Source organism: Myiozetetes cayanensis, unplaced genomic scaffold (assembly GCF_022539395.1).
Source record: "Myiozetetes cayanensis isolate MyiCay16 unplaced genomic scaffold, myiCay2020 scf1, whole genome shotgun sequence".
NCBI lineage: Eukaryota > Metazoa > Chordata > Aves > Passeriformes > Tyrannidae > Myiozetetes > Myiozetetes cayanensis.
The window spans coordinates 33,799,359-33,827,080 of record NW_026086604.1 but is presented as its reverse complement, the minus strand read 5'-3'; the positions used below and the strand labels follow the sequence as shown (position 1 = coordinate 33,827,080).

General features: G+C 39.4%; 2 protein-coding genes and 1 non-coding gene across 4 annotated transcripts in view; 2 read left to right on the top strand and 1 right to left on the bottom strand.

Annotated features, from left to right (window-relative positions):
• On the top strand, positions 1 to 23,909 carry MTFR1 (mitochondrial fission regulator 1). Its single transcript, XM_050312923.1, has 8 exons — positions 1 to 1,046; positions 6,050 to 6,192; positions 9,406 to 9,504; positions 14,745 to 14,863; positions 17,970 to 18,211; positions 20,074 to 20,326; positions 20,498 to 20,666; positions 22,271 to 23,909. The coding sequence occupies exons 2-8, from the start codon at positions 6,127 to 6,129 to the stop codon at positions 22,328 to 22,330; spliced, it is 1,008 nt and encodes a 335-aa protein (XP_050168880.1). The 5' UTR covers positions 1 to 1,046; positions 6,050 to 6,126; the 3' UTR covers positions 22,331 to 23,909.
• Positions 11,981 to 12,053, top strand: TRNAV-CAC (transfer RNA valine (anticodon CAC)). Its single transcript has one exon. It is a non-coding gene; the product is annotated as a tRNA-Val (tRNA).
• A 1,652-nt stretch (positions 23,910 to 25,561) lies between the features above and the next one.
• Positions 25,562 to 27,722, bottom strand: part of PDE7A (phosphodiesterase 7A) — a 75,956-nt gene continuing 73,795 nt past the window's right edge. For both annotated transcript variants that reach the window (XM_050312869.1, XM_050312877.1), the window contains one exon: positions 25,562 to 27,694. In XM_050312869.1, the coding sequence (XP_050168826.1) occupies positions 27,483 to 27,694 (212 nt within the window). In that variant the 3' untranslated portion in view covers positions 25,562 to 27,482. The remainder of the gene's footprint in view (positions 27,695 to 27,722) is intronic.

Here is a 27,722-nt window from a genome sequence, read left to right as displayed (position 1 = left end):
CAGGCGAACTGCTGCGGTAGGGGTGACAGGTCACAAGGAATAGTGTAAATAAAAGATAATCCGGGGAAAGTTGAGGGAAGCTTTTTAAGCAGGCTGTAAAATACAGAGTTGATGTATAGAGAGAAAATGAGCCTTGAGGAGTCTGGTGCTTTTATTTCCCTTTTCTTTAAATTTATGCTCCTTGCTTTGTACACCTTCAGTGATAGTGCTGCCGGGCTCAGGTTCTTCTGCAGTGGTCATAAATAAGTAACTTGCTGGACGCTTGTTTTCATTTTGTTTATCAAGCTGTTGAAATTTCAAATATTGAGCGTGAGTAGATTTTGAATGCTGAAATCAACCGTAGTGCATTGACCTGGGCCTGACAGCGTCAGCAGGACTTCATTAACATTATTTACATGCTTGTCCTCAGGCAGCCGTAGGGCTCTGCAGCCCCTGTGAAGGCAAGACTTATAAAGACTAAATGAAAAGGAATTGTGTCTTTTGATCCCCACTGCTTTTTAGCTAGTTGATAAAGAAAAAAAGAAGGCAGCTGAGTTATCTGCACATCATCTCTAAAAGTTGTAGTTAGTTGTTGCTGAATCGTAGGTAACTTGCTTTGTAGGGGTCACTAGCTAAAATATGATTGCTGTGTGTAGGAACTCAACACTGTTACAAAGAGAGATTTCCGGGGGGAAAATTGGGTATTTTGAATGCTTTTTTTCAGACAAACACACCCTCTTGTTAATCAGATTTGCATGGTGGTGTTTCTTGAAGCTGTAGCAGAAAGACTGGTGTTCACAGCGATTACCGGGGAGGTCTGTCCGTCTGGCAGGGAAGTGTAGGTGTGTGGCTGTGTCCGTATCATGTAATACCACATGGTTTATGGTGAAGGGTTTCAGTTACCTCTCAGTGGTATCGCAGTGCACTGTGCAGGTACGATCTCTGCTGAGCAAAGGCTTTTGATTAAACTAGTGCTGAAACATGGATTTATTTTTTTTTCTCTGTCCTTAGTTGGCAGGATAGGTTAACGTGAGTGAGATGTGATGGATACGGTTTTGCATTCTCAGGTATGCATGATGGGGCTATGTTTTCAAGAAAGCGTTAGCAAGTTCTGTTGCAAGTATGTATCATTTTCAATTTCTCATTTAGATTTCACACGGGTACTAGCTTAGCTAAGCTCTTGATTGTCTCTGCAGTATTCACTGACTTTTGTCTGTCTCTGCATATCTTTCCAAACAGGTGTTTCTGAAAGTTCTTGGGTGCTTCATTATTTGTGGCTTCCACACCAAAAAATAGACCTCTGCTTTTGGCTGTGTGACCTCTGACAAACACATACTTAAGTAACTTGTAACTGGTCTGTGTCAGTTGAGGAGAGGATCTGGTCCTTTTTCAGGAGATTGTTCCTGCCCCTTTGGCTGTTGCTGTGATAATGTTTTGTTGGCTTTATCTTTCTTTATTACTTTTTAAATATGTTTCCTTATGGTTGTAATTTCATTAGATGAGCTTGGTTCATGTGTCAGTCTAAAAGACTGGGGAGATATGCTTGCCCTAGTTCTTGCTGAAATAATGAGGAGCCTGATCTGTTTGATTTTTTGGTGGTGATATTCCTTTGAACCCATGCTTCTTTGAAAATTTTGTACTTCTTTATGCTGTACCCTTTCAATTTAGAGACTAGACCTTTTTCATGCCCTTTTTTATTCTTTATTAAAACTGATCTGCTCCATCAAGCACATTAAGTCATTCTCTTTTATTTTTGTGTGGATATTAAGTGAATGAGAGAAACTTCCTTCAGTAGGAAAAATGTGAATATCATATTTCTTTTTAAGAGTGAGAACTTAATGCTTTGAAAGCGACTTGAACAAATATGGAAAATATACATAAAAGAGTTTCACTTTGAAAGCAGTTGCATCTGATTTCTCTTTCTTTTTCATCTTTCATGTGTAGGACTCACTAGAAAGCCTGGCAAAGGGCTCCTGTTCTTATTTACTGAATATTATGTCTTATGTGTACAGACTCCAAAGCCTTTATATTTATTTAATGAGCATTTTGTAATTTAAAAGTGGTATTATCTCTCAGCTTTGTAGACTTGATATTTGATATGGCAGTATTGAATGAAACCTGCAAAAGTGGTTGGGAAGAGTAGGGGCAAAAGAGAGCTCAAGGAGGCTAAAATGAGGATCCCTACACTTGGAAATGTAGACCTCCTAATTTCTAAACCAGGGAATTCCTGCGTGTTTCCATATCAGAAAGAAAGTTCTTTGGCATTGTTAATTTTGGGGTTTCATTTAAATGAGCCTGTGAAATTCCAATCCCTTTGTGCTTTGTGCAGTGAAATGTAGTTCTTTGTGCTGTTCTTCAAATCTCTTGGTAATCTTGTCTGTGACTGCTGCTTGTGCTTGTAATAGTTTTGCTGAGGCAGAGCAGAAGGACGGATTTTTATACCAATATTACTGTTACTCAGGGCTCTTTATTGTAGTAATTGAGTTGTGGAAATTCTGGGGGAATTCAACTGCTACTATTTTTAGTGTAGGTAGCACCAAGAAAATAGATGATAAATACCACTAAGATCAGTATTTTAAAAGAGGTATTATTACTAAAAGCATTAAAATTTAACTCCTGCTTCTGAAATTGACATGTATACAGAGGAGGAGAGAAAAATTTACTAACACTTCCATTCTTGCTGTCCAGCAGTTTCTTTTGGAATGAACTCTGTCTGTCCTTGGCACATAAACCAATTGTGAAATATCTAAGTTTGGTGAAGAAAGGTGTAATGCAGTATAGCCTGGAAGAAATGAGTAGGAAGTTTGGCTGGGGATAATTCTGTAGAACTAATAATTTTATAAAAATATCAAGCTGATTTACTTAGAAGCCTTTTCCATTTAGATAACAGATTAGCTGGAGGTCGTTCAAACATGGTGGTTTTCCTTAGTACCATAAACTAAGGAAACTAATTCAGGAACTGGGTGGTACTCTGCACTCTTACAGACTGATTTCAGTCACTTTCTGCTGCAGAAGCAGGCAGGACATTCACAAGAGCAAGGCATTGATGACCCCAGTCTTAGGTACTTGAAGTATTTAGGCTATAGAGTTTATAAATATTCATTTTACTGAACTATTTGTTTTTTTCAATGCATGCTCTTTTGTGCTTGGTCATCAGAGTCTTAGAACCTGGAATTATCAAAGGGCACCTTAATGTTTTAGGGCAGGATAGGTGTTTTGGACTATTTCCAATGCTTTGTGTCATCATGCTCCTTTTATTCCTGGATTTTTTGGACCTCACTGAACAAGTTTCTAAAATTCATCACTAATATTTCAGAAATCGCTTTGGCTGGTTTCTGTACTTTGCAAGGTAAAAATCTCTAGATACTGTTGTCCTGGATGTTTATAACTTTTCAGAGCTATCTGTAAACCATTCTACCATCTGTCTGTCTTTTCTACCATCCTCAAGTTAAAACACTGAATATACTGACTATCCATATCTCTCATTGCTTTCTGTCCTCTCCTGTTACATTGTGGCTGTATCTCTTGTCTCTTACTGCCAATAGGTGTGTAGGGCTTCTTTTATGTCTGTAAGCTGGAACCCATTTTGTACCTTAGCCTTTTTTTAGCTTACTACTTCATATTTATACTGTTCTGTCATCCTCATATTATGCTACTTTTTTTCTACATCTGGTTTTATGCCTTTAACTGGTTGTTTTGTCAGTTTTTGTGTTGGTCCTTTACCTCTTTGCCTTTAAATTTCTTGAATTCATGGAAACTTTCTAAACCTGCTCTGGTTTTCTCAGAGAAAGTTCTTAACACTCTCTTTTTACTTCTGTCCAAATTGTTTCTGTTATTAAAGACTGGGGCTTCTCAGTTGATCAGAAACAAAATACAGACCTTTTCTTCACTTCCTGAAACAACACATGACTCTGACTTTGTCTGGGGATTTTTAAACTAACAACCTGGCTATCTGTTGAAAGAGCAGTGTTTCAGGATACAGTAATTCCTTTTAGCCCTATCACTTGCCTTTCTCAGCCAGCCCTGCCTTGCAGTTGCTCAGCAGTACTCTGCCTTTTCTTCTCTTTTGTTTGAATGTCTTGACACAGCTTCCGTTTTTCTTCCCTTTGATTTCCACACTGCATGTTCAACAAGTCTGGACTTTGAAGTGAGGTGGAGTGTGTCACATGTATGATGATTTTGGATCAGGTTTCCCCTTTTAAAGGAGCATTCCTGTCTCTTTTATGTCACTGCATGTCTACAGTGCCAGATATGATGCCAAATCTAATGTGAGGCACCTAGAAAGAGTTGTGTTCTTCCTGTTTTAAGAACGCAGCAGGTGCAATGTGATCAAAGATCCACACAGTCCATACGGTAGGTTGTCTAAGGGAAGAATAGCAGATGCCTAAAGGAATAATAGGTCGCATAGATGGTAATGCTCCCCTACCAGACTTCTCCAGAGTTCCATAGAGAAGTCCATGACTTATTTATTTATGATGAATGACTGTAGCTTGTATTCATGGCTGTTTGGTAGGTAGCCCATTATTCTTCCCTATTGTTTTTCTTATAACAATTGCAATTTCCATTCTAATCTCGTGGTGTAGATTAGTAGTTTCTTCCTAGTTTGTTCAGGAACAAAAGAAAATCATGTTGGGAAATGTATTTTATTATCTGTGGGGATGAGAAACTTAATATCAACTTTTTTTTTTAAGCCTGCCTAAAAAAAGATAACTGAAGAATTGCACTGTTTCTGCCAAGTTTCCACAAGAAGTAGGTTATTACTAAGGAACCACAAACTGTTGAAAAAAAATTTGTAATGGAAACAGTGATGGTTTAACTGTAGGGCTTGTGGGCACTTTCAAACAGCATAGGTTTTCCATCTCCTGGCTTTCCAACTTCCCAAGTACCGGTTCCTTGCAGCTACACTACTTTAGTCATCAGTCTCTGTTCAGAGTGGCTTCAGCAACACTGTTGTTCATACTACAAATATGTTGCTCAGGGTGGTTCAACAGAGCGTTGTTTCCAGCCTGATACACAAAACAAACGTAAACCTAAATCTATGGCTTCCTTTTCTGGTTTTGGTGGCATACACTTCTCAGTGCCATCCAAGTTACGACTGGTGTTGAACACAGTTAAAGAAAAATTATACTATTTTCACTAAAGGAGCAATAAAACCATCTTGATTTAAGTGAATGGAAGTGTATATAAATAGACAAAATTTGAAATCTGTCCAGCTTTATAAACTGCTTGAATATTTTCAATTCCCACATCTACAGTATTTCCTGTCATTTTCTTGCATTAGTCATTTTTCCATGTTTCTCTCCTTAGTTGTAGGAAAAAAGAAGAAACAACAAAGCTGTCAGAGAATGTGAATCAAGTGAGGTGGTCAGCTTTCTGCAGTCAGATCCTGCATAGAAATGAGTTTTAGATATGGTATGGCACTTGAATCTTAGTGCTGATCCCCACCTGCAGGCATTCCATAGGGCTTGATGCTCGCTTAGAGCAATCATTTCCCAACTTTTTAAATGTTAACTTTACAATTGCTTTGATTTCTTTCCAGTACCTGAAGGGGGCTACTAGAGAGCTGGAGAGGGACTTTTACAAGGGCATGTAGTGATAGGAAAGGGGCAGTGGCTTAAAACTGAAAAAGATAGGTTTGGATTAGATATGTACCACTGCAAGGGTGGTGAGGCACTGGAACAGGGTGACCACAGAAGTTGTGGATGCCCCATCCCTGGAAGTGTTCAAGGCCATGTTGGATAAGGCCCTGAGCCATCTGGTCTAGTGGAAGTTGTTCCTGCCCATGGCAGGAGGGTTGGAAAAAGATGATTTTTTTAAGGTCCCTTCCAGCACAGACCATTCTAGGATTCTATAAAAATGACCCTACTGAAAAGGCTTTGTTAGCTGAATTGAGTAAATAAATGCCTTCCGAATGCCTTTGCTTTGCAGTACCAGGAATTGGTGTCATCTAGTATGTCTTGTTTTCACTAACTGTTTCTAGAGCTTTTTTTTTTTTTTAGGAATACATGGAGCAGTTTACTCCTGTGTATGTTCCACAACATGCATCTAAAATTCTTGTGTCTCGTTTCAGAACTACTATGGAACCTCGGCAGCCCCGTAGGTTTGGAAGGCTTAAATTCAAGTTTGGAAAGGCCTTTTCCATTCCAGATGATTTGCTGGCTTAAGCGCTTAATTAGGATGGCATTTGAACAAGTTGGATTGAAGATGGAATCAGTAAGTGTTTCAAACTTCCTTTATGTTTTCAGAAAATCAGGTATAGAAAGCACTTCGTGTATTTTGGTTTGTGCTTGTCAGTTGTAGCAGGATGCTCAATACTGCTTCTGCATTGCTGGAAAATCATGAAGTTTAGAGCTTGGACACTGAAGTATTCAGTAATGTATGTGTTAAAAGAACTATGCAGTTCCTTCTAGCCCTAATAATAAACTGTTTGCTTTGTAAACACTGCCTTTCATGCTGGACTTCTGTGTGTGTTTTGAAGCTGAAGGAGAACTTCCAGTGATAAAAAAACATATTTCTTGCTCTTCCCTTGGAGATACAAAAAGGCCCATGAAACTGAGATGGTTATAATTGTGCTTTATTTGCCTCTTCTGAAAGTGCGACAGCACATGAGAGCAAGACAGCTGTGTTCTGTGCTGGCTGAACAGAGGAATGTGCATGCACAGCTCTCCTCTTGGAGGAAAGTGTGTACATAGTTTTCTTTGAATGCTCAGGAGAGAGAGAGAGAGCTGCTATACATCAACTGCTTTGTCACTGGGACCTTTAGGAAGCTATTTTGAGTACAAATGTTGGCCTCAGTGCAGTAATCCCTGTAAGTTGTTAAAATATTTTAATGTTTTAACAGTGGGGAAATCCTTAACAGCTATGTGCAGTACTTTGTATTATTGTGCTAGAACTTTTTATTGGTGTTAGGAATTTACGGATAGCAAAATTAGCATTGCAAATTAAAGTTGCCAACAAGAGTCTGTATTTGGGGATTTTATTTGAACTTTGATCTGAGATTTTTATGTAACTTTAAAAATTCAAAGTATAAGAATATGTAGCATTACCATGGGTGTTGCTGCACAATTCAGCAATTTCAGCCTAAATAGGGAGAGGAACAAGTTTTTAGTCTGTTTCCCACCATTCTCTACTTATATCAAGCTTGTGATAATGCAGTTACATTTCCAAATATCAGCTGTTCTGGGCAGCAGCAAAACACTGATGTAATAAGAGTGTATGACTAAGTAATATTTTGCAGACTTGCTCTGCCAGTGCTTCAAGTCAACAAGAAGCTGTGTGAACTTGGTTAGAGCAGTGCTGAGACTGAGTAGCTGAGCTGAGCAGAGCACTGACTTTCCTTGCAGATGTTGTGGCATGGCTTGCATGAAAATATTGTCCTGGCATGTCTTGAGTTACCAGAACTGGGTCATTTGGTGCACCAGGCCACTGTGGTTGAAGAGCCCTGAGGGCATTTGGGCACCAAATATTTTTGAGTATCTGGGTGCTAGTCACCATCTTGTCTGTGGTCTGAGCAATCTCTAAACAAGTTTTGCCACTTGTTTAAAATGCACTGCACTTACGTTGGTAAGACAGCATGTGGTCTGAGCTCTCTTGCTGTTGTGGAAATACTTCTGTAATTAAGCCTTCCCGTGACTGGTATTATTTTTTCCAATGCCATATCACTTTGAGTCTATTGCCGACACTTCTGCTTCAGACACCAGAATCAGTTGTATTACTGTGGTACTGTTTGTCAGTGACTTTTTCTTGAAGGCCACTGATCTACCTGTTGTTTGCTCAGACACAAACAGTCATGTGATGATCACAAACGTGAGGTCTTTGTTGGGGCAACCAAAGTGCAGAATCAATACTCTGCATTGAAACATTTGTGTTCAGACCTAGCAGAGTATTGAGCAACAGGATGTATGTTTCATTGAGTGAAAAAAATAGATCTGAGTGGATTCATGGCAAAGTTGAGGCCCTGATGTATCTAGAATAGCATATGTGCAGTGCACATTTATTTTGTCAACATTTTTATATCCTCTTAAAGCCAGAGGAGGGAAAGATACTTGCTTAGAAATAGGCAAAATGTTTGTGTAAAGTTTCTGAGGTAGTCTGGGGATAAATACCAGGAAGCATAAACTTTTCTTTGTAATAGAACCTTCAACATCTAAGACTAGTGATCTTTGCTTAGTGTATCTGCTGTAACTAGTTTAGCTGTGTGTTGAGTAACTCCCACGGCTGTGCTACAGTGCAATACAGGCAATATTGCTGTGCCAGATAAGGGTTGTTTCAGTATTAATAGCCTGGACTTTATCTAAATGTTCACTGTCAGGCAACCTTCTAACAGGATGTTGAGTTTGCTTGAAGCTATGAGCCTTTAAAATGTCTCAGTGGTAAATTCATATTTACAGCCATAAGTAAACACTGGCCAAGTTTTTAAATTACCATACAGTGTTCTAATTGTTTACTAACAATGTACCCTGTGTTAGAGTCTTCTCATTATTCTTTTTCTTCTTTGCATTGTTTTTGTTGCCTTTCCCTGTGCTGAAATCTTTCATACCTCTCTCTGGTACTTTTTACTTCTATTCTGGTTCATTTCGAAGTATTCTCCTAGGATCGAAGTCTCATTTTATTTCATTTCATGCAATTATGATAAATAATTGAGCAAACATTAAATGCAACAAAAGAAAGCAAATTTAATCCCCATTGAAACAATGTGGAGGAAATCTAAATTGCAGAGTAGAAACAGTTCTGATGAAGCAAGGTGTGTTGAGGTGCCATGGGGAGTTTTCTCTAGGTGAATGTTTGAGTGTGATTTTTTAGGACAAGGTTTCTTTCTTAAAAAATTTCATTTTCTTTTCCGCTTTTTATTTTCCTTTGCTCTTTAATTTCACAGTTACATTTTCGGGTTTATTATAGTTGATAGTTATTTCTGGTAAGACTGGTGGATGCTATTCCTGTTGTAGAACAGCTCTTAATTAAAAAAGAAAAGAGATATTTTGGGACAGGTAGAATTACATAACTTTATGGAGTTTTCAGTGATTGAGTGTCTTATCTTGAAACCCCATTAAAAGAGCTGTCTGTCCTGATGTAGATTCTTTGTTGTCTTGAAAATCAACAAATTATGTTTTTGAAGAGGCTTCCCACTCTTGAATTCTTCTGTGTTACCTGATTTATTGCTTTGAGTTTAAATTTAATGCAAAGTCTGTCTTGACCTTAAGCAGCCATAGCTATATTGTAATGACACAAAGAAATCTTGTATCAATTCAGGTATAGGATGTAAGGAGTTCACCGATACAGATTTCAGTGTATATATGTTGTATTCTATTCTAGCATGAAAGGAATAAGTAAATCACAAGCATAGTATTGAAGGATAAAGGAGAACTATTACAATATGATATAAAAATCTGTTCCCTAACAGCTGGCTTCTTTTTTCTTCCCATCCAGGTGCTTTGGTCAAGCAAACCTTATGGTTCATCTCGAAGTATTGTGAGAAAAATTGGTACTAACCTCTCTCTTATACAGTGTCCAAGAGTTCAGTTTCAGGTATGTGTTCTCAACAGTTTAAAACATGTTTTTATAGTGTTTCACTATACTGACTAGAAGGTTTGTAAAAGCAGAATATGATAAACTAGACATAGGAGAATTAGCCTACTTCAGTTCTTTCTGCTTCCAGTTCAACTGAATTGAAAAAAATACATTCATAAAAGAGAATGTTTTTTGAAGCTTATTTCTATAAACAATACTTACAAGCTAGGCTTAAGAGGCATGTAAAGATGAACAGTGTTAAAAATATTTGGGAAAATGAACAACTTTATCAGAAAGTAAAACATTAGTAATAAGATAATACAAGTACTCTGCTTTTGTTTAAAATACAAGGCTGTGTAGGTGAAAGGGGAGGGTAAAGAGCAAGGGTAAAAAGCTGAAGGAAGAGAAAACCCATGCTCTTTATAATGAGTCTTTCAGGAACAGATGGAAAAGTGGAAGCTGTTACACATAATCTCTTCAACTCTGTGTGTGTTAGGGGTAGGGGGTGGGTATAGAATTGGAAAAATTTAGTACTTGAAACTCAAGTTGAGAGGAATGTTTCATGGGCTGAGCAAGGACGGGAAGCATAACTATGAATGGAGGGAATCATCTACCCCACTAAGATAAAGTAATTTCCACACAGCTAAATTTTTCAATGTTTAAATTAATTTCTTTATCCTAAATGACATGTATGAACAATGTTTAGACTTGAAATTACAGTAGCAAAACTAGATAGTTAAGATTACCATAGAAGCCTTGTTGTTGTCATGGTAAAGCCGCACTAACATTTTGCCTCTCTTAAATAAGTACATTGAGAAACGGGGGTGGGGAGGGGCAGGCATCTCACATTTATAGTGGCTTGGTGAAACTTGAAAAATAAAAGGGAGGATACAGGAATTTGTGCAGGTGAGAAGGGCAACAAAAGGCATGCTGGATTTAAACTTTAGAAGTACTAATAGTAGTAGTAGTAGTTTTGCCAGCAATAGGGCTGCCTGTGCCTCGGATTTGAAAGGAAGTGAAGTCCTCCCATAATGTGTCTGATTTGCTGTATTGTAAAGGCTACACAAGGGAAGATGATGCTCATATGCAGATAGTTAGCCAAATACTACCTTCTCTTAATATGGTACATAAAAGAAGACATTTCTGGTTTATGGCCTTGCAAAGAACAGTAAGATATATCTGGTGAATCTGTTCCTGAATATTTTTATTGTTTAAACAAATAAATAAATAAATGCATATACATGTTTTGGTCTGAATTCTGTTAAGTATAATATTTGCATTTTTTTCCTCTTAAAGAAACATTCAGTCAGCTTTGCATGGACACTAAAGTATAAGCATTCACCTTCTATTAGATGAAAGGAAAGGATCCCAAAAATAGAAGTACACTTGTCAGAGTTGATTTAATTAGAAAAAGGAATTTCAAAATTTGAGCCTTGAAACACATTAAAAGTTATGTGGTTTATGGAAACTTTAAACTACTTTAATATATAAACTGGTGAACATGTAACTGTGATGCTAACATCTGTTTTTTGTGTCTTTATCTCAGCATTAAAAGTTCAATACTGATCTTGATCATTTTCATGCTGTTGCAACTGACACTTTCCTATAGCTGTCTCTTCCTCTTTCTTCCTTGCCAGCTTTGGCTATTTTCTGAAAGGACCATGCACTGAACCTTGCTGTAAGTCACTTTATCTGAAAAAACAAATACAAATCTTACTTGCTTTATCTGAGGGTGCATGTATGTAATCACTGTTTCTAACCCCAGAGCAGCAAACTGACCACAAGTCTTCATTTTCTTTATGATAAATGGATGAAAGATACTGAATGAGTATGTCTCTAATGTTCATACTTATCTTCTAGAGTGCATTTGTTCAGCTAGTCTGGAAAAAAAAAGAGTAGTGGCTTAAAATTTTGATGTTTGAGGTCTGCTGACTGTTCTGTCTCTGGTTCTTGCCATAGTATGGATCTTGCCGTAGTAAACATTTAAATTAATTGCTAAATGCTGCTTAAGTGTTCAGTAAGAGGCGGCAGAGCTCACCTTACTACTCTAAATGGTTGATACAGTTCTTTTGTATGGCATATATTTTAGGTTTATTTGTAGTCTTTAGGAGAAAATAAACTACCCAGTATAGTCTAGGTGGATTCAATCAAACCTACAGTAGCGTCTCTGAAGATTGTATCCTTCAGCTACAGCTTCTCTGTTTTAGTCGCATGCTTCTCCTGTCTGTTTGGATACCTCATAACTCAGTAAAGGCTCCCAAGGAATTGGTGCGCATGTAGCAAACATCTGAATTTACTGGGCTAATTTGAAAAATCATAGCAAGTTCGTCTTACTTGAAGAAATATTTCCAAATGTCTAACACATAACTGTATTAGTAGTTTGAAACTAGAGGTTTTTATTCTGTTCTTAGAAGTATAAAAGCATCTGTTCTACTTTGCACTTTATGGAGCAAACAGAAAGTGGGGATCCTGCCCTGCCCTGTCCCCCAGCAGCGTTTCCGTAGTGTAGTGGTTATCACGTTCGCCTCACACGCGAAAGGTCCCCGGTTCGAAACCGGGCGGAAACACTGGCGAGGCTGGCTCTTTCTCTGGGAGTCGGACTCGGTGATTCTTTATGCATCCGTTCCAACTCAGGATATTCTGTGATTCTGTGACAGTCAAAACAGTGCAGTGTGTGTCGTGTTCAGAAATTCGTGCTGGGTCTGAAACCCCCAGGCTTGTGTGTCTGTGTGGGCAGCGTATGAGCACACTACAACCGGCAAAAAAGCCTGTGCTGAACAAAGTGGGGGAAGCAACTGTGTAGTTTGCAGAGAAAGAAAAGCAGGCTACTTCACTGATTCTTTCAGTTCCTGCCTTCCAGTAGAACTGGGACTCTGTTTTCAGCGCTCTGTTCTCCATTTCAGGTACTGGCAGAGCAGTTGTCTGTTCTCTTCACCTGGAATTGACTGGAGGAATAGGGTAGTCACAGAGTTGTTTACAGGCAGGTGTAAAGAGATGGATGTTGGCTTTTAACCTTTAAATTAAAGCAAAAAGCTTGCATTAACCTAAATTCAAAATCTAGTGCTGCGGAAGGCTTTGTTGTTTTAAGGGATAGAGAAAAGAAACCTCTGTATATGGGGTAACAAGCAGATTCTGCTTATATATAAATATGAATAAAAAAGTAAGAAGAAACTTGTAATATAACAGAAGGGTTGCTCCTAAATGTTGGATTAGAAGTTATTTATCTCAGAGTGCAGGAAATCTGGCAGTGATAAATGTATTTCCTTACTGTTGATTTATAAAATTATATTTGATTCAAGTATGTGTAGTGCCTTTATTTAAATTTGGCTTCAGTCTTTTAATGGTAATAGTTCCTCATGTGGCCGTTACTGTCAGGAAGATCTGCATCACCTGCAAGAAGTGGCTGAAGAATTAAGGATTTTTAAATTGCCATTAACATTAATACAGATGTGGCAGTCATGAAAATTTCAATTTATTTTTAAAAAGAAAAAACCAAAGAAACCTCAAACAGCAAAAATCCTAACATGCAATATAGTATTCTCTAGACTGTTTTAAAGAGAGGCAGACTGTAATGGTATTAGGCACAACTGTTAATGTGAAAAACATATTACCATCTGTGCTGATGCTACCTGGAAAAAACCCTGTTGTTTCCAAATGATCTGACGGTGCCAATACACACTCCTGGGAGCTGTGATAAAGGCTAACGTACAAGTTGTGCAAGTGTGAGGTGAAGATGACTAATCTCAATTTCTAAAGCTGTTTGTAACAACTCCTTGGGAGGAAAACAGCCTCAGTTCCACAACTTCTTTCTTCCTGGGACTTGTGTATCAAAGGCTACAACTAAAGTATATATGGATGTTCTTGAGAAATGGTTTCACCGCATCCAGACTGCAGTCCTACTGTGATGGGTCTGCTACAAATTCAGATTAATGCCAACATTTTATAGTTGCTGCTACGTAGTAGTTTGCCCTTACAGAGAGGATTTGCCTTGAAAATTAAGTGCTAATGGGCTGGATCCAAGCTGCCTTCACAGACTGGTACCTACTACCACCAGCTCTGTCAGTATTCCCAGCTATTGGCCCTCTGCTAGCTGCAGGCAGCACTTGAACAGCTGCAACCACTCGTGCAGATTTGGCTGTGGATTTGGGTGTAGTGTTGGGTTAACAGGTGAACTTGATGATCTTAGAGGGCTTTTCCAATCCTTACAATTCTGTGATTCTATATAATACAAGAAAAGAGGGGATATGGTTGCATTGGAGATAGCTAACTCAAAGTACAGACTGAGCAGAAGAAATTACTGAAAATTGGTTCATCAGCTTTTATCTGCTGAGGTACTGAGCCCAGGCTGCTCAGGGGTCCAGTGACTGTGCACACATACCCTTGTCTAACCCAGGGAAGCAGAATTTCAAAACAGATTTGAAACCATTTTGTTGCGTTGTGGCTGTGAAGCGGGTACTAACGGTCTGAGCAGTTTTTCAAATCTCGCTTTACGTCACTTAGCTGGAAGTCTAAGAAAGGTTCCAGTCTCTGGAGCCTTGCTCACCTTTGGCTTCAAACAGCTGTAAAGCTAATGGCCAGAACCATGCTGGAAAACGGTCAGTTTGTTTGGCATGTTGTAAATAGGATTGTTAGCAAATAGTGTGTAACGTTGTGATTGCATCCTACCTCTCACTCAGTCTCTGTGATTACTGAGCTAGTAAAAATGGCTTTTTTGCCTGGTTTTGGCGTTTGTTCAGTTTGCTTGCTTTTCCTGTGCAATGTACTTACTTCTTGTACAGAAATTTTGGAAGTTGGAGGGAAAGGGAAGCTTCAACAAAATTTCACTTTCAAAATAATACTAAATCAGAGCAAAAGACTTAAGAAGTAGTGGTAGCTTTAATGTCTTTTTTAACGACTGGTCGTGAACGTAATTTAAAAACATATTGTTAGAGTTCATATAGCAAACTGTGGGAGAATGTTGATACTTGTTTGTCTTTAAGGTAACAATTTGCCTTGGATTTTTAGTGTTCAGTAGTGTCATGTGATAGTACCTGAACCTCTGTAAAGTGTTCAGCAGACTAGATTGAATAGTTTGAAGTCAGTGAAATAGTTCTGGACCAAGCCCAGGACAGAAAAAAGTGTGCTAAGGCTACAGATGTGTTTGTGCATGTATGTGTTAATAGCGACATGTAGTCTCAGTAGAAGTATCAGGTAAAATAACTGTGGCACGGGCTGGGAATGTTGACTCTAAGGCCTTCAATCTTGTCTTTAAAATTTAGCTTATTTCTCATGTCACGGAAGGAAACCGTCCTGCTCAGTTTAGAGAAGATGCAGTGGCCTCCTTTGCAGATGTGGGATGGGTTGCTGAAGAAGAAGGAGAAGTCTCTACAAGGCTCAGGTATGTTTCTCAGATCTTCTCTCTGAACTCCTGAACTGAGAGGAAGAAACCTCAGTTCTCTCCAATGAGAAGCTGTTGCGCATTGCAGTTAACTGAGAGCACTTGAATGATGGGAGAAGAGAGAGGGAAGAGCCAGAGGCAGGGTCCTGAAAAGAAGTAGTAGAAGTTAGACTAACAGGGTTGTGAAAGAAGGACTGGTTTGAAAATATACAGGAGATTGATTTTATAAAAGGAAGACTGTGGGGTTTATTTATTTATGTATTGCAAAGAGTTCCATGCAGTAGCTTCAATCATCCTTGTCCCCCCAAAAATGTCTGCTGCAGTATGACAATTGCTAACACTGGTTCTCCAGCTCTGAGATACGGGGCAGTACTGCACAGCTTCCTCATTAGCAGCAATGGTCATTTTGACAGTCCAGTAATTAGCACGTTGTTTTTCACCTTTCTAGCTAAGGCTCCGCAGTCTGTTAAGTACAATTGTAAAATTGTGGTTGGTGTTTCATCTTTAACCTTCATAAAGAAAACTGGCAGGGAGACGTGAGCACGTGTGTCCAGAGTGGTGGGACAGGTACTGTTGTGTGGGACCAAGGGTTCACTGTCACTGCATGAAACAGGTTGGCTGAAGGGATAAGTTCTCTATTCCATCCTACTCAAATTGCTGCTCAGATTAGCCAGGGACAAAGGTGCAGTTCTGTAGCGCAGAGGAGCTTTTTGTTTTAAATAAACTAACCTTCCAGAGAAGGGCAGAGATTGCTGGCTTCAGAGATTACTGGAGGATACTGTTCTTAATTTGAAAGCATGAAATAGGTTAGTAATGACTTAGATGCCCTCCAACATGACTTGTTACAGTGAAGCTTTGCATAACAAACATTCTGGCACTGCCCACATTCATTTCACAGAGGGGAGTCACAGAAATCAACACTTGTTTGGGAAACACTATTTGTGAAGTCCATTTGATACAAAGGAAATTAACTGCCCAATACTAGTTTTGTTTGCACAGAAACATCTTGTTTAAGGACTGAACTGTAAAGTTATTATGTTTAATGGAGACAACAGGCAGAATAGCTCCTTGGTGCTTCCAAGAACCTATTACGAAAGATGCAGGACTTGCATGTTTGCTGAAACGTCTGCCTGGGAAGCGGGGAAGGGGGACAGATGGATGTGGGATGGCACTAAAATAATCCTGCAGATATATAGTGACCTTGAGGCAAACAGCTTATAATGGAGCATGTAAGTGAATTACTTAGCAAATAGGAGTATTTCAATGTGCACTGTTTATTATGTCTGTGCACAGCATCAGTAGTGGAGCTAGTATACATTAGGTGTTTTCCAGGCTTTTGAAATTCTGTTTCAACAAGATCACATAGGTGTTACTGTTAAATATTTATTCACAGTATAATTCAGTAAACAGTCTTGCAGACATTGTTTTTTTCTATGAATGCAGTTTTGGAGAGGAAGCAACTCAGTGACACATCATTTTTCCCTCAGCCCTAGTCAGAGCAGTAATGACAACTCAGGCATAATATTTTTCCACAGTGTTAGATTCTAATCGAGACATTTCCTTAAAACACTAAAACCCGCCTTATAGAAACTTTAAAGGAGCAGAATAGCTAAATAAAAAAGGGTATTTTTTGCTCAGAGCAGTAATAAAGAGCGAAGTGACCGCTGGCTCCTTCCACCTTAGGGAGAGCAGGGAGGTGGCTGCTGTAGGAAGTATCTTGTTCTCAGCTTTAGGTGCTCTCCATTCCTGTCTAGGTAACAACACCTAAATTTTATCATCCCTGAAAACATTCAATTCTCTTTGATCAAATTTCTGCAAGTCATGCTGATGTTTTCTGTCAGTGTCGTAGAAGACTCAAATCTGTATCAACTCCTGGTTTAAGGTGGGAGTTATTTCTAGCTTTAATCTTGGCTCTTGCTTTAGGTCTAGCACAACTGCAGATTTAATGTGATGAGCATCCACAGCAGCTTAATCCATGCATCCAGAGCGATGGGGCACTAGGGCTGTATTACTCTGGAGCCTCTCTACACATTTGAAAAAGTCCTATCACCAGCCCCCATTTTTACTCTCATGTTTGAATAAACAATGGAATCCTGACACGCCTGGGAAGTTTTGGGATTGAAGTTAAGGAGGATTAAGGAGTTAAGTAATGTGGTCATATTTTGCAGTTTTAATGTTTATGATAATTTGTTGTCATCAATCCCTATCAGTTCCACTTACAGTGTCATGAATCGTTTGTATTGGAAGGTACCTTTAAAAGCCATCCAGTCCCAGCCCCCTGCAATGAGCAGGGACATCTTCAACTCAATCAGGTTACTCAGATATTGAGATAAACCATTTTAAAACGTTGGTGTCTTTTAAGGGCTTATTTGACTTACCTGAGCAGTTTTTCCATAATGCCTCAGTGTTTAACATGGCTTGAGCTTTGGTGGGTAATAAAGGAAGGCAGCAGAGTTGCATTATCTTGTGAGAAGAGGAGGGAAGGTCATGGACTCTTCAAAACTGTAAGACTTCTTTTTCTATATAGTTCTAATTATTTTGTTAGGAAACTAGATACATGACCCTTGCCCATCTACTGATAAGCAGCCTCTGCATCACTAAGCTGTTTCACACACTCCATATTTCCAACATTGCTAGACTTGGGGATTGTCCCTTCAGAAGTCAAAGAAGTACAAAAAATACTCTGTGAAACTAATAAACTCTTCCTACTTCAAAGGAATCAATAAGTGACTGTTTGCAGCCCATGGGGGAAAAATGGTGGCATTTGGGGGCCAAAAAAAAATCTTAATTCCAATAAAATATGCAATAGGTATGAAATAGAGAAATAGATTAGAGTGAGGGGGAATGTATTCCTTTTTTCTTATGAAATGAAGGATTCTACAAAAAGCTGGCCTGGGAAGAGAAGAAATACAGGTAGTGATGCAAACAGAAAGGACCAGAAGCTCTTATTCAGTTTAGGCTCCACAAGGTGTTGGTGGAAGTGATTTGTGTGAAGAGATTTTTGAAGTCAGGTCTTCAGCTTGTATTCCGAGTTTGTAGGTAACGTTGCTTTAGCTTTTTATCTATTACAAAGCCTTTAAAACAGCTTGTGATGTCTTTGTTACAGATCAGAAGTTTGGTCACAAACAGCCCAGCCTCCCTCAGGGGAGCCACATCATTCCGGGAGGTCTCCACGCAGACAAGTGTCCTTACAAAACCCGCTGGAAGAAGAACCAGTGCCCAGGAGCGCAGTGATGGCAAATGAAGAAGCACTGCAGAAGATCAGTGCTCTAGAAAATGAACTGGCCACTTTAAGAGCACAAATAGCCAAAATTGTAACCTTGCAAGAACAGCAGAACTTGACAGCAGGTATTAAATTTGCTGTACTCTTAGCAAAAATTAGTTAATGGATTTGTCCCTTTTTTAATTAATACTGTGCTAATTCATTTTTGTGACATAACTGCAACACTGAGCCCTTCTCCATATTGTTTTCGTTAGTCTGGTAGACAGACGAGGCACACTAACCAAGAGGTACAGAACAGGTCTTGAAGACAAGCGACCTGACAGATTTTCTGTATTTTCTAGTATTCCAAAAGTCTTCATGTCTGTTAAGCCTGCCAGAGTTCTGAATCTGTGAATGAGAGAAGTAGTATTAAACAGCTTTCAGAGCAAAGCTCATGATAAACATGATGGCTTAAACCAAACTAAAAGGATGTTACTTAATTACTAGCACTGAAGTCTTTCCATTCAGCCATGAAATAAGCTCTCTGGTATCATTAAGTATTCATACAAGATGCTAATTATACTTTTGGAATATGTAATGTACGTAACAAGTAACAGAAAAGGCAATTAAGTGTTTACTGGAATCATCTCTGGGATCAGACACATTGTCCATATGGAAGCAGAAGTGGTGCACCATTTCTGGCAGTAAACAGAATAATTCTTTTCCTGAATCTTCTTCCTCTTTCCCTCACCTCTGACTGCTTTCCAGTTTTAAGTCTTCAAAGATTAGTGGGAGATGTCCCTTGTCAACTGCAGATGACAGGCATTTGGTTTTAACTCCTTCCTAAGGTCACTTAGCAAGTACAGTTTTGCCTATGTTTGTGTATAAAATTATATTCTGATTCTTCAGATGCTCTTGTTTAGCTTTTGTCTGTGAACTGAGAGTAGTTTCTTTATCTTTCCTGACCTGCTCATATTCAAAACTATGAAATAGTTTTAAGGATCACATAGTTTCTCTCCTGGATTTTAAAGGGTGGGGAACAGGGGTGTGTGAAATAACTAATAATGTATTTTTTATTTGATTTTATCATCTTTACTTCCCTCTTGTGGTAGAACGTGGTAATGGCATTATGCCTTTGCCAGCACGTAAACAGAAGACTCGTCTGTATCGTCTGTCTGTACATACCTTCACACACGTTATAACCCGAGCTTCAAAACTCTGGTTTTGTATGGTTTTCACAATTTCTTTAAACGTGCATTTGAGCAGAGGTATCTTCATTTATTTGTCAGGTTATTACTGCTATTACATTTATAACACCAATTTTTACCTAAACTGCACAGGAAACTTGAAATCAAGATTATTGTGAGAATCTCAATCTTCAGACAGATGATTAGCTCAAAATCGTTAACCTTGGAGAGCTGGTATGAGGTTCAACCTGGGCGCTGTTTGAGCTCTGAAATTTATGTCTAAAAATCTTGTATGGTAATTTCGTATTTGTGATGATAAGTAAGGAGAAACATTGCTCACATTTGGCAGATTGTGACTTCCAGCTCAGTACCTGCCTCTCAGGACGAAAGTGAAATACTGGTAACAGCAGGAGCAGAACATGACCCTGAGATGAGCTGAGCTGGTTTGAGCATGGGCTAATAATGCCAAGGTTTGATCCCCATATGGGCCCTTAACTTAAGAGTTGGCCTTGATGATCCTTGTGGGCCCCTTCCAACTCAGAATATTCTGTGATAACTAAAAGATGTCATGACATCCATCCCACTGCAGTAGACACGAATGCCCCTAGAATTTGAACTGGAAATTTAAAGGATGTTTCTCACTCTTCAAGAAGGATGTTTATGTGGCTTTTCAGCTTAGGTGAGAAGAAGTTATGTGACAGTCTAAAGGTGGCAGAGGGGAGGCAATTGAAGATATTACAGTGATGTTCTTACCTGGGCATTTGTGACATGTAAAGGGGAGTTCCAAGTGAACTGACGTGTAATGCTCGTTTCATTTGTAGTTGGGTCAAGTCCGGTTCCTCCAGCTGCTGTCCCTGTTGCTCCTCCACCGCCGCCACCTCCTCCTCTGCCACCGCCCCCTCCCTCGGGTCTGCAGCAGAGCAGGTCTGCCATCGATCTCATTAAAGAAAGGAAAAACAAAAAAACGAACTCTGGCCAGAGTGTGGTGGAAAACGGGCCAAAGAAGTCTGAAGTACCAAACATGCTAGAAATCCTCAAAGACATGAACAGTGTGAAACTACGCTCGGTGAAAAGGTAATAAATAGAAATAAATATTAATATACCAACATTTGCATTTGTTTTTATGACTTGGAACTACCTCAAGGTGAGACGGCTGCTGATGTAATGTCTGACAAAGAGAATGCAAAAGCATTCACAAGTGGTTAAGTTTTGGACTGTGTTAATGCTTCTTATTTTCTTTTCTAGATCCTCAGAAAGTACAAAACCTAAAGTGGCTGACCCTGCAGATCCTGCAGCATTAATAGCAGAAGCTCTCAAAAAGAAATTTGCTCATCGATACCGAAGTGACAGCCAAAGCGAAACAGAAAAAGTGATTCCAAAGACTGAAACAAAGACACAGACTGAGGTAGTGCTGGTGAGTATTGTGATTCTGAACACATGCTTGGATTAAATTATAGTTGTGAAAACAAACGTATGTCTTTCTTTCTGCCAACATATGCAGTTACCCACAAGTTAGCATCCCAGTCCACAAAACCCTGTGAAGTTCTGCTGATATGCTAGGAGTTGTGGCAACCCTGTGTTTTTAGTTTCAAATCTTAGGACTGTGTGCTGTCTTGGCCCTAGGTCTAAAAAGTCCTGTTACAGTTTTGTCTTTTTTTTTTTTTAAACAAAAGTGTTTTCTGTTGCCACAAGCATGTGATACTCTGAAAACTCCATTGCTAAGGGCTCATACTGGAATCAAATATGAACTGAGTTTGCCTGTTACCACCAACCTTAACTATTCAGGCAGTGTGAGTGAAACTTTGAAGCAAGATCCTGAACCATGTCACCATTCCTGGGAATGCAGAAAGCAAATTATTCATAATGCCTGCAGGATCACGGTATAGGGAGTTTCTTCTAATAATTGGAAATGCTGAGTAAATAAAAGCAGTTTCTTAATAGTGTGAGAACATTAAAGTGAAAGTGTATTTAAAATCCACATCATGGCACAAGTTAATGACTACTGTTTCAGACTGATTTGAAACTGAAGAGGTTTTTAAGCAGTGAATGTTCAAGGAACAAGTTTCTAGCAATGTACACTTACTTAAGAAACAAGCTGGTATAGATCAGTTTTATTTGTAAGCAATCCTTGAAGCCTTGTGCTATGGAACCCTTTATAAATTTGAAAAAATGCAGATAAAACTCCAAAAGCTGGATCCCCTCTGAATGGAGTTTTAAGGAAAATAACATTCCCAAGCCACAAATCTCAGGACTTTTGAGTATTTCTGCTAATTGATGTTGACTTACTTGTCATCTGGTTTTGGCCTTTAAAGGTGTATTTCTGTAATGTTCAGGCTGGTTTTCACAACTAAAAAGCTAGATATTCCCTAGAATTAATCACTTCTTTCCCCAACATCTCTGGGGCTTTAAGGAAAAGAACAGAAATTGGCAATGTTTATTTACACAGAGGTTTCTCATGACTTTCCATTTTCAAAATTTACAGTCCACATTTTGAGATTAAGGATCAAGTTCTCAATAGCTAAGGAAATTGCAGATTTTTGTAGGATGATAGTGCATTGATCTTTAATGAGGTAATAAAATCTGTCCATCAGTTACTTACCAGTATGTACCTTCTTTGTTAGATCAAACTTGTTGATATCTTTGTGTGATCATTCTGAAAAGGACTTGCAGAAAAAGGCAAAGTAGAGTAAGAACAGAAATACTGTAAAACTGGTGCTAGAGCAGTTGGTTGTCAGCTTGTAAAGATAATTGCATCTGTCTTCTTACCTTGCTGTGGCAGAGTGAGCTGTCTCTAGTCAGAGCTGCTCCAGCAGGTCCTTACCTGCCTCATCTGAGCGATTTCAGCCAACTGCTGACACAAGTTTTCCTTTACTTTGTGAAATCCACGCACAGAGGAGCAGGATGGTAGAGAGAATTATCTCTGCCCAAGTTCTGCTTTTACTTACAGCTTGGATGGATGGTAGCTCAGCAAAGTTTCTGTTGAAAGCAATCTGAACATGTTTCTGGTTTCCTTTTCAGTTTGGGCCGCACATGCTGAAGTCCACAGGAAAAATGAAGACTTTAATTGAAAAATCCTAGTGAACTGAGATCACTGCGTGAAAGACTGTTGAGCTCCTTTCTCTGAAATACTTTATGTTGCAATTAGCACTAGTACTGAGTGGTCTCTTACAGCACAGAAAGACCCTATGTGAGGCAGAAGTGAGGCACTAAACATGTTTGTATGTGATTTGTCAAGGGGAATAAATTGGACCGTTATACTCAGGTATTAATTTTGCATTCAAGCCTGGCTTTCCACTCAGACTTACGTGGTGGGTTTAGTTTATTAACACTAAGTTATATATACAGCATTCTTTGTGCATAACTGACCATCTTAAAAATCTGTGTACATGTTAATGATGATGGTGATACACCCTTAAGTTAATATCAGTTATTTGAGCTCTACTTGTAACTTGCACTACAGTGTGTAATTTGATACTGAAATTTTCATGTTGAAGTCTTTCTTTTAAATTTAACTTAAGCAAAATGTTAGCCCAAAGAAAATCTGAAGGCACTTTGCTTCTTAGTGAAGCAAAGGAAAAACTTGAATCTGCTGCAGAGGTCAGCTAAATTTTAAGTAGTAGCACATTTTTGTGCAGGGTTGGTTGTTTCAAATGAGCTTGCAATGCTAAGAGAGCAAAACCTGCTTACGTCATGCTGTGGCCATTATAAAGAGCGCAGGACAAGTGAGTAAATCATGCTGTGGGAGCCTCTATGAATAGGTAGTCCAGTGAATTTGAAATAGCCAGTAGATAGCAGCAGAGTAAAATAGTAAGAGAGTATGTGTTAATTAGAGTAGAAACGGTGTAGGCAAGAAAATAAAGGTACAAAGTACTGTGGGGTGCAAGTTGCCAAAAGTATATCGTTGACCTCTGCTGCTCTAAGAGATGCTTGTGGACACCTTTCTCCCCAGCTGTTTTGGGTCCCTGGATACGTTTCTAGCAGCTGGGGCCTGCACACACCCTCATGGTCCTGTTTGCCGGGAAGACACGGGATAAGCCATTGCACATAACCTGTTTTCCAAGGAAAGCCCTTCTGAGGCTTCCCCAGAGCAGTTATTTGCTGCCAGACCTGCACCAGCCACCTGAGCTCATGGCTCCAGCCACAGATGAAGAAAAACCTCAAGCTAAACATACAGAAGAGCTGTTCAGGAGCTGAGAGCTACAGCTTAGTTACACAGTGAAATGAAGCCAAGCTTTGCTCTGGCCATAGATGGGAGTAGAAAAAGCTGAGCCTGGATATTTTGGTGCTCTGAGTTGATCCTGGCTCCTGGGACAAGTACAACTGCCTCTGGGAGCTTCTGTTTTCTAGGAAAAGACGAAAGCAGCACTATTTAATAAAGAGAGCTGAATGACGAGGTTACTGGAGCTCTGCTGCTTATAACTGGAATGTAGGTTGTACAGTGCAGGAGGGTGCTTTCTGGGGTGGAACTTGAAATGGTGTTAATATGTACACAATGTAACTTCCAAAATGCTCTGCCATCAGTCTTACTGACAGGCCGCTCAATCCTTGAGTTCTTTTAACTGACTTAAAACCAAAATTGACTTTCAGAAAGGTGTTTTAAAGTTTTGTATTTTATGCTCTATTGCCACTGTATAAAATTAAAAGCAGTTAAAATAAACATGGCATATTTTATTTGTGGGTACTCTAAAAAGGACAGCAGCCACAGTAAAGTATAGTTTACATTGTTACAATGACTGTAAATCAACTTCCATCTCCTCGCTGCTTATCTCGCTGTGCACCAGGAGTGAGTTAGTCTAGAAAAGCTCCACACTGTTAATTCAGTTAAAAAAAAGGGTATGAGGAACCAGTGAGAAGTTTATGCCTCATCACAAGCATAGCAGGAAGGTACTTGTTTAACCATCCCCTGGTACACGGGGTTGTCCTGGCAGTCCAGTTAAATCATTAACATGTAAAATGCAGGGTTATCACGTGACCTATTAAACTAGGCTAGAGCGTGAGAAAAGCCCACATCAGGCACTGCCTATCTGAACCGAGGTATCCAGTGCCCAGAAATAGGGTGAGCCTTATCACTGACGTAAAATTACAGAAATGCCATCTGCACAAGAAAATAAAACCACAAAGCTGACATCAAATAACTTACTTTATACTGTACCCTAATTTGTGTCTTTCTGCTTAAAGTCTTGTACACGCACAGTGCCACTGCCCACAGTAAAACACCTCAGGTGCTCAAACTAAAGCCCTCCACTCTTGCTAGGCTGAGGCCACAGACATAATGTGAGGCCTCTACGTGTCCATCTGTGAACAGTGGTGGGAGCAGATCTGTGAATTCAGACAGTGTGTGGTGGGGGCCTGGCCCCCATTCCCTCACACATGGCTGGGCTCCTGTGGGCTGTGAGTGGCCGTGGTGCTTTAGGGACCCTGCTCCTGACACGCTCCGCTCTCACATGAAACGTTCAGGCTGCAGGAATGGTGGCGCACAATGTAGATTTGTGGAAAGCATTTCTAGACAAGTCCAAAAAAAAGGCTTTTTTTTTAACTCAGTCCAGTGTCAGAACCTCCCATGTACACTAAGAGGTGGGATTAGGACCAGTCTTTCTAAATCCAGTCTGCTAGGAAAAGACGGAGGCCCCTTTCCAGGAAAGGTGGCTTAGAACAAAACTACTCATGTTTCACTCTAAGCACTTTCACAAGCTGTACTGGTTCCTGTCAGAGCAGAGGACAGCAAGATGGCACAATGTGAAAGAATCACAGGCTCTTTATAAATACTGTATTGAAATATTGCTATATACTTGTTTGTAAATCCATTAATCTTAATTTGCATTAGATATTAAAATGTCCTTATAAATAGTCTGCAATGAGTAGTAAAACTTAAAATGCAGATGAGGCTCTTTAAACCAAGTCACATTTTTTACAAACACGCATCACAGAAGACATCATCAGGTACTGATTTTAGTGGTCGTTTTGGAAACAGCTGCAATCTTGGCACATGGTTTTATTCAAAACAGTGCAATAGGAGTCAGTACTTTTCCACATTTAACCCTACAAACCCGCTTAGGCTGTAGGGAAACTTAGCTGCATCTTCTCTGTAGTAAGTTACTCACACGCAGTCCTTACCTGTGTTCTCACAGCTTCAAACACCTCTGGAAAGTGTTGCCCTTTCAGAGATAATCTGTTAACAAAGTGCTTTTCTGTTCCTTCAAGTTACAACCAAAGCTCATTGTCCCATCTGGTCCTTCTCTGCTGGAGTCAGACAACGGCAAGGACTTGCACTGACAGCGAAGGAAGGAAGTTCACGCACGTTCAACAGAATGGTTTCATTAGAAATTTATTTCTTTAAACATGGCCACTTTGAGATTAATGATACTACTTCAGGGAACATGAAAGAAGAATAAACAATTTTAGAAGGGAAACAATCAGGTAAGTCAGGATTTGCTTTTCAAACAGTAAAAGGCCAAGCTCCAAGAGGCAATAAATTTTGGCATATGAGGACTAGTATTTTCAAATCCGAAAGTTGGCTTAGTTTTACAGTGGAAGCTGACTGCAACCTTAGCTACCTTTCCACAACACTGGACTCAGTCGTGACTTAAATGTACAGGAGCGTAATGTGAAAAGATTTTGTTTTATTAATTAAAAGTTAACAGCAACAGGCACATATTAAAATGAATATGGCAAAGCCTTTACAAATGGCTTTACGCTGAAGCTCTCTCCCAAAAATGGCTGTTGCAACAAACTGTAAACAGAATTAATAAACAGTCTTTTACAATAATAACAGGGAAATACAAATGAACTAAAAGAAAGCACCAGTTTCTCAAACTAGATTACAGTTGTGCTTACTGTACTTAAAACAATGTAAAACAAATTACAAAAATGGAATGTTTTAAGTTTAAAATTAGTCCTTTAATTTTGTCCTAAAAAACATTTTCTCCTTTTCCCATCAAAAACCCATCAGCGGGTAATGTTTCAGTAGAGGGAGGAATACGTAAACAATGCACTTTTTTTTTTTATTATTTTTTTTTCAAATCAAAAACAAATTTGGTCACTTAGCTTTGTGCATAGTTTAAGGCATCTGTAGCAATTTGTTACAGTTTCCTCCCCAGTGTGGCTGTTCATGAAATTGTCACATTCTAAAAGAATAAATTAAAAAAAAAAAAAAAAGAAAAGAAAACAAATGTTGCCGTTCAAACCCTTCCCCGAGCCCTCCCGCCCTCCCCGTCCCAAACGTACTCACACACCCACACATACACACACGCTGCAGCGAAAGGGGCATTTGTACCCTTGTTCTGAAGGACACGCTTCCCATCCCACTTTATTTCAGATTGGCAAATACCCTGAGCTGATTATGGTGTTTAGACATTCCACCTTTTTCTTGCATGTGCAGTTCAAGTGTACAATAGTGAGAACAACATGCGATGTTCCCACTGCAGAATCGCAATGCAGTTCGGACGCTTCCCCCCACCCCCACCCCGCCCTTCCCAGACTCAGAAGTGTTTTGTCGCCGTTAAAAAATTGCATTCCCATATAGCACTGGAGTAAAGCTTGGCTGTGCTCTATGATGAATGCTCAGCTCCCAGTGCACAAACAAAATTATGGCAAATGGGAGGCTTTTCTGGCATCCAAAGAAACGAGAGCTGCAGTCTCAGATTTGATCTTTTTCTTTTAAAAAAAGCAAAAAACCCAAGTTAGTGGTTCCTTCACAGCCATGCGCAAAGGTTAAGTCTAGAACCGACAGTTTCAGAGTACATTTGTAAACATCAAGTCTTGCCAGAGGCAGCAGAGGATGGGCACTTCACATTTCCATATTAAAACAGGGACTGAGTGGAAGGTATGCTTTGAACACATTTATGCAAGTCTTGCTAAATTCCAAGGGAGTGGAACAATCCATCTCAAGTTTTAGATTTGAAGACCGTATTCCAAATTTCACTGAAAAACCCAAGCCACATGTGGCACAATGAAGCTTTCGTCCTGTTGCTCCAAGGCTCAGTCACTGCTGTGCTTTGCATATTCAAGGTTCCGAACGAAAACCAGCTGAGGCGGGTGCATATTGCTCTATGTTCAAATCTTGCGGCTTAAAAAATTCGGGTTCAAATGGTCTGTGTCAAAGGAAAACTTGGAAATAAATAATGCTGGCATCATTTTACCATTTTACCAAAACCTTGGGCTGGCACGTATCTCCTGTAATCCAACCGTGCAGATACCAATAGAAGAGGCAGTTTTGTCATGGGGACTGAGGTCAGGACAATCGAGGTTCCTGAGGTAATATGTCTGAGTCCATTTCCTCAAAAGTAGGGTCAACATCGTCACCACTGCCAGACTGTTCCCTCTGCACTCCCTTCCAGCTTGCCTTGTTCAGTCCCAGGTGGCCGAGCATGGTCTGTGACAGCCTGGTGTTGGAAAACCGGGCCCATTCCCCGAACAGAGGTTCCACTAAGTAGGTCATAAAACCTTCAAAAACAAGCAAACAGAGACAAAT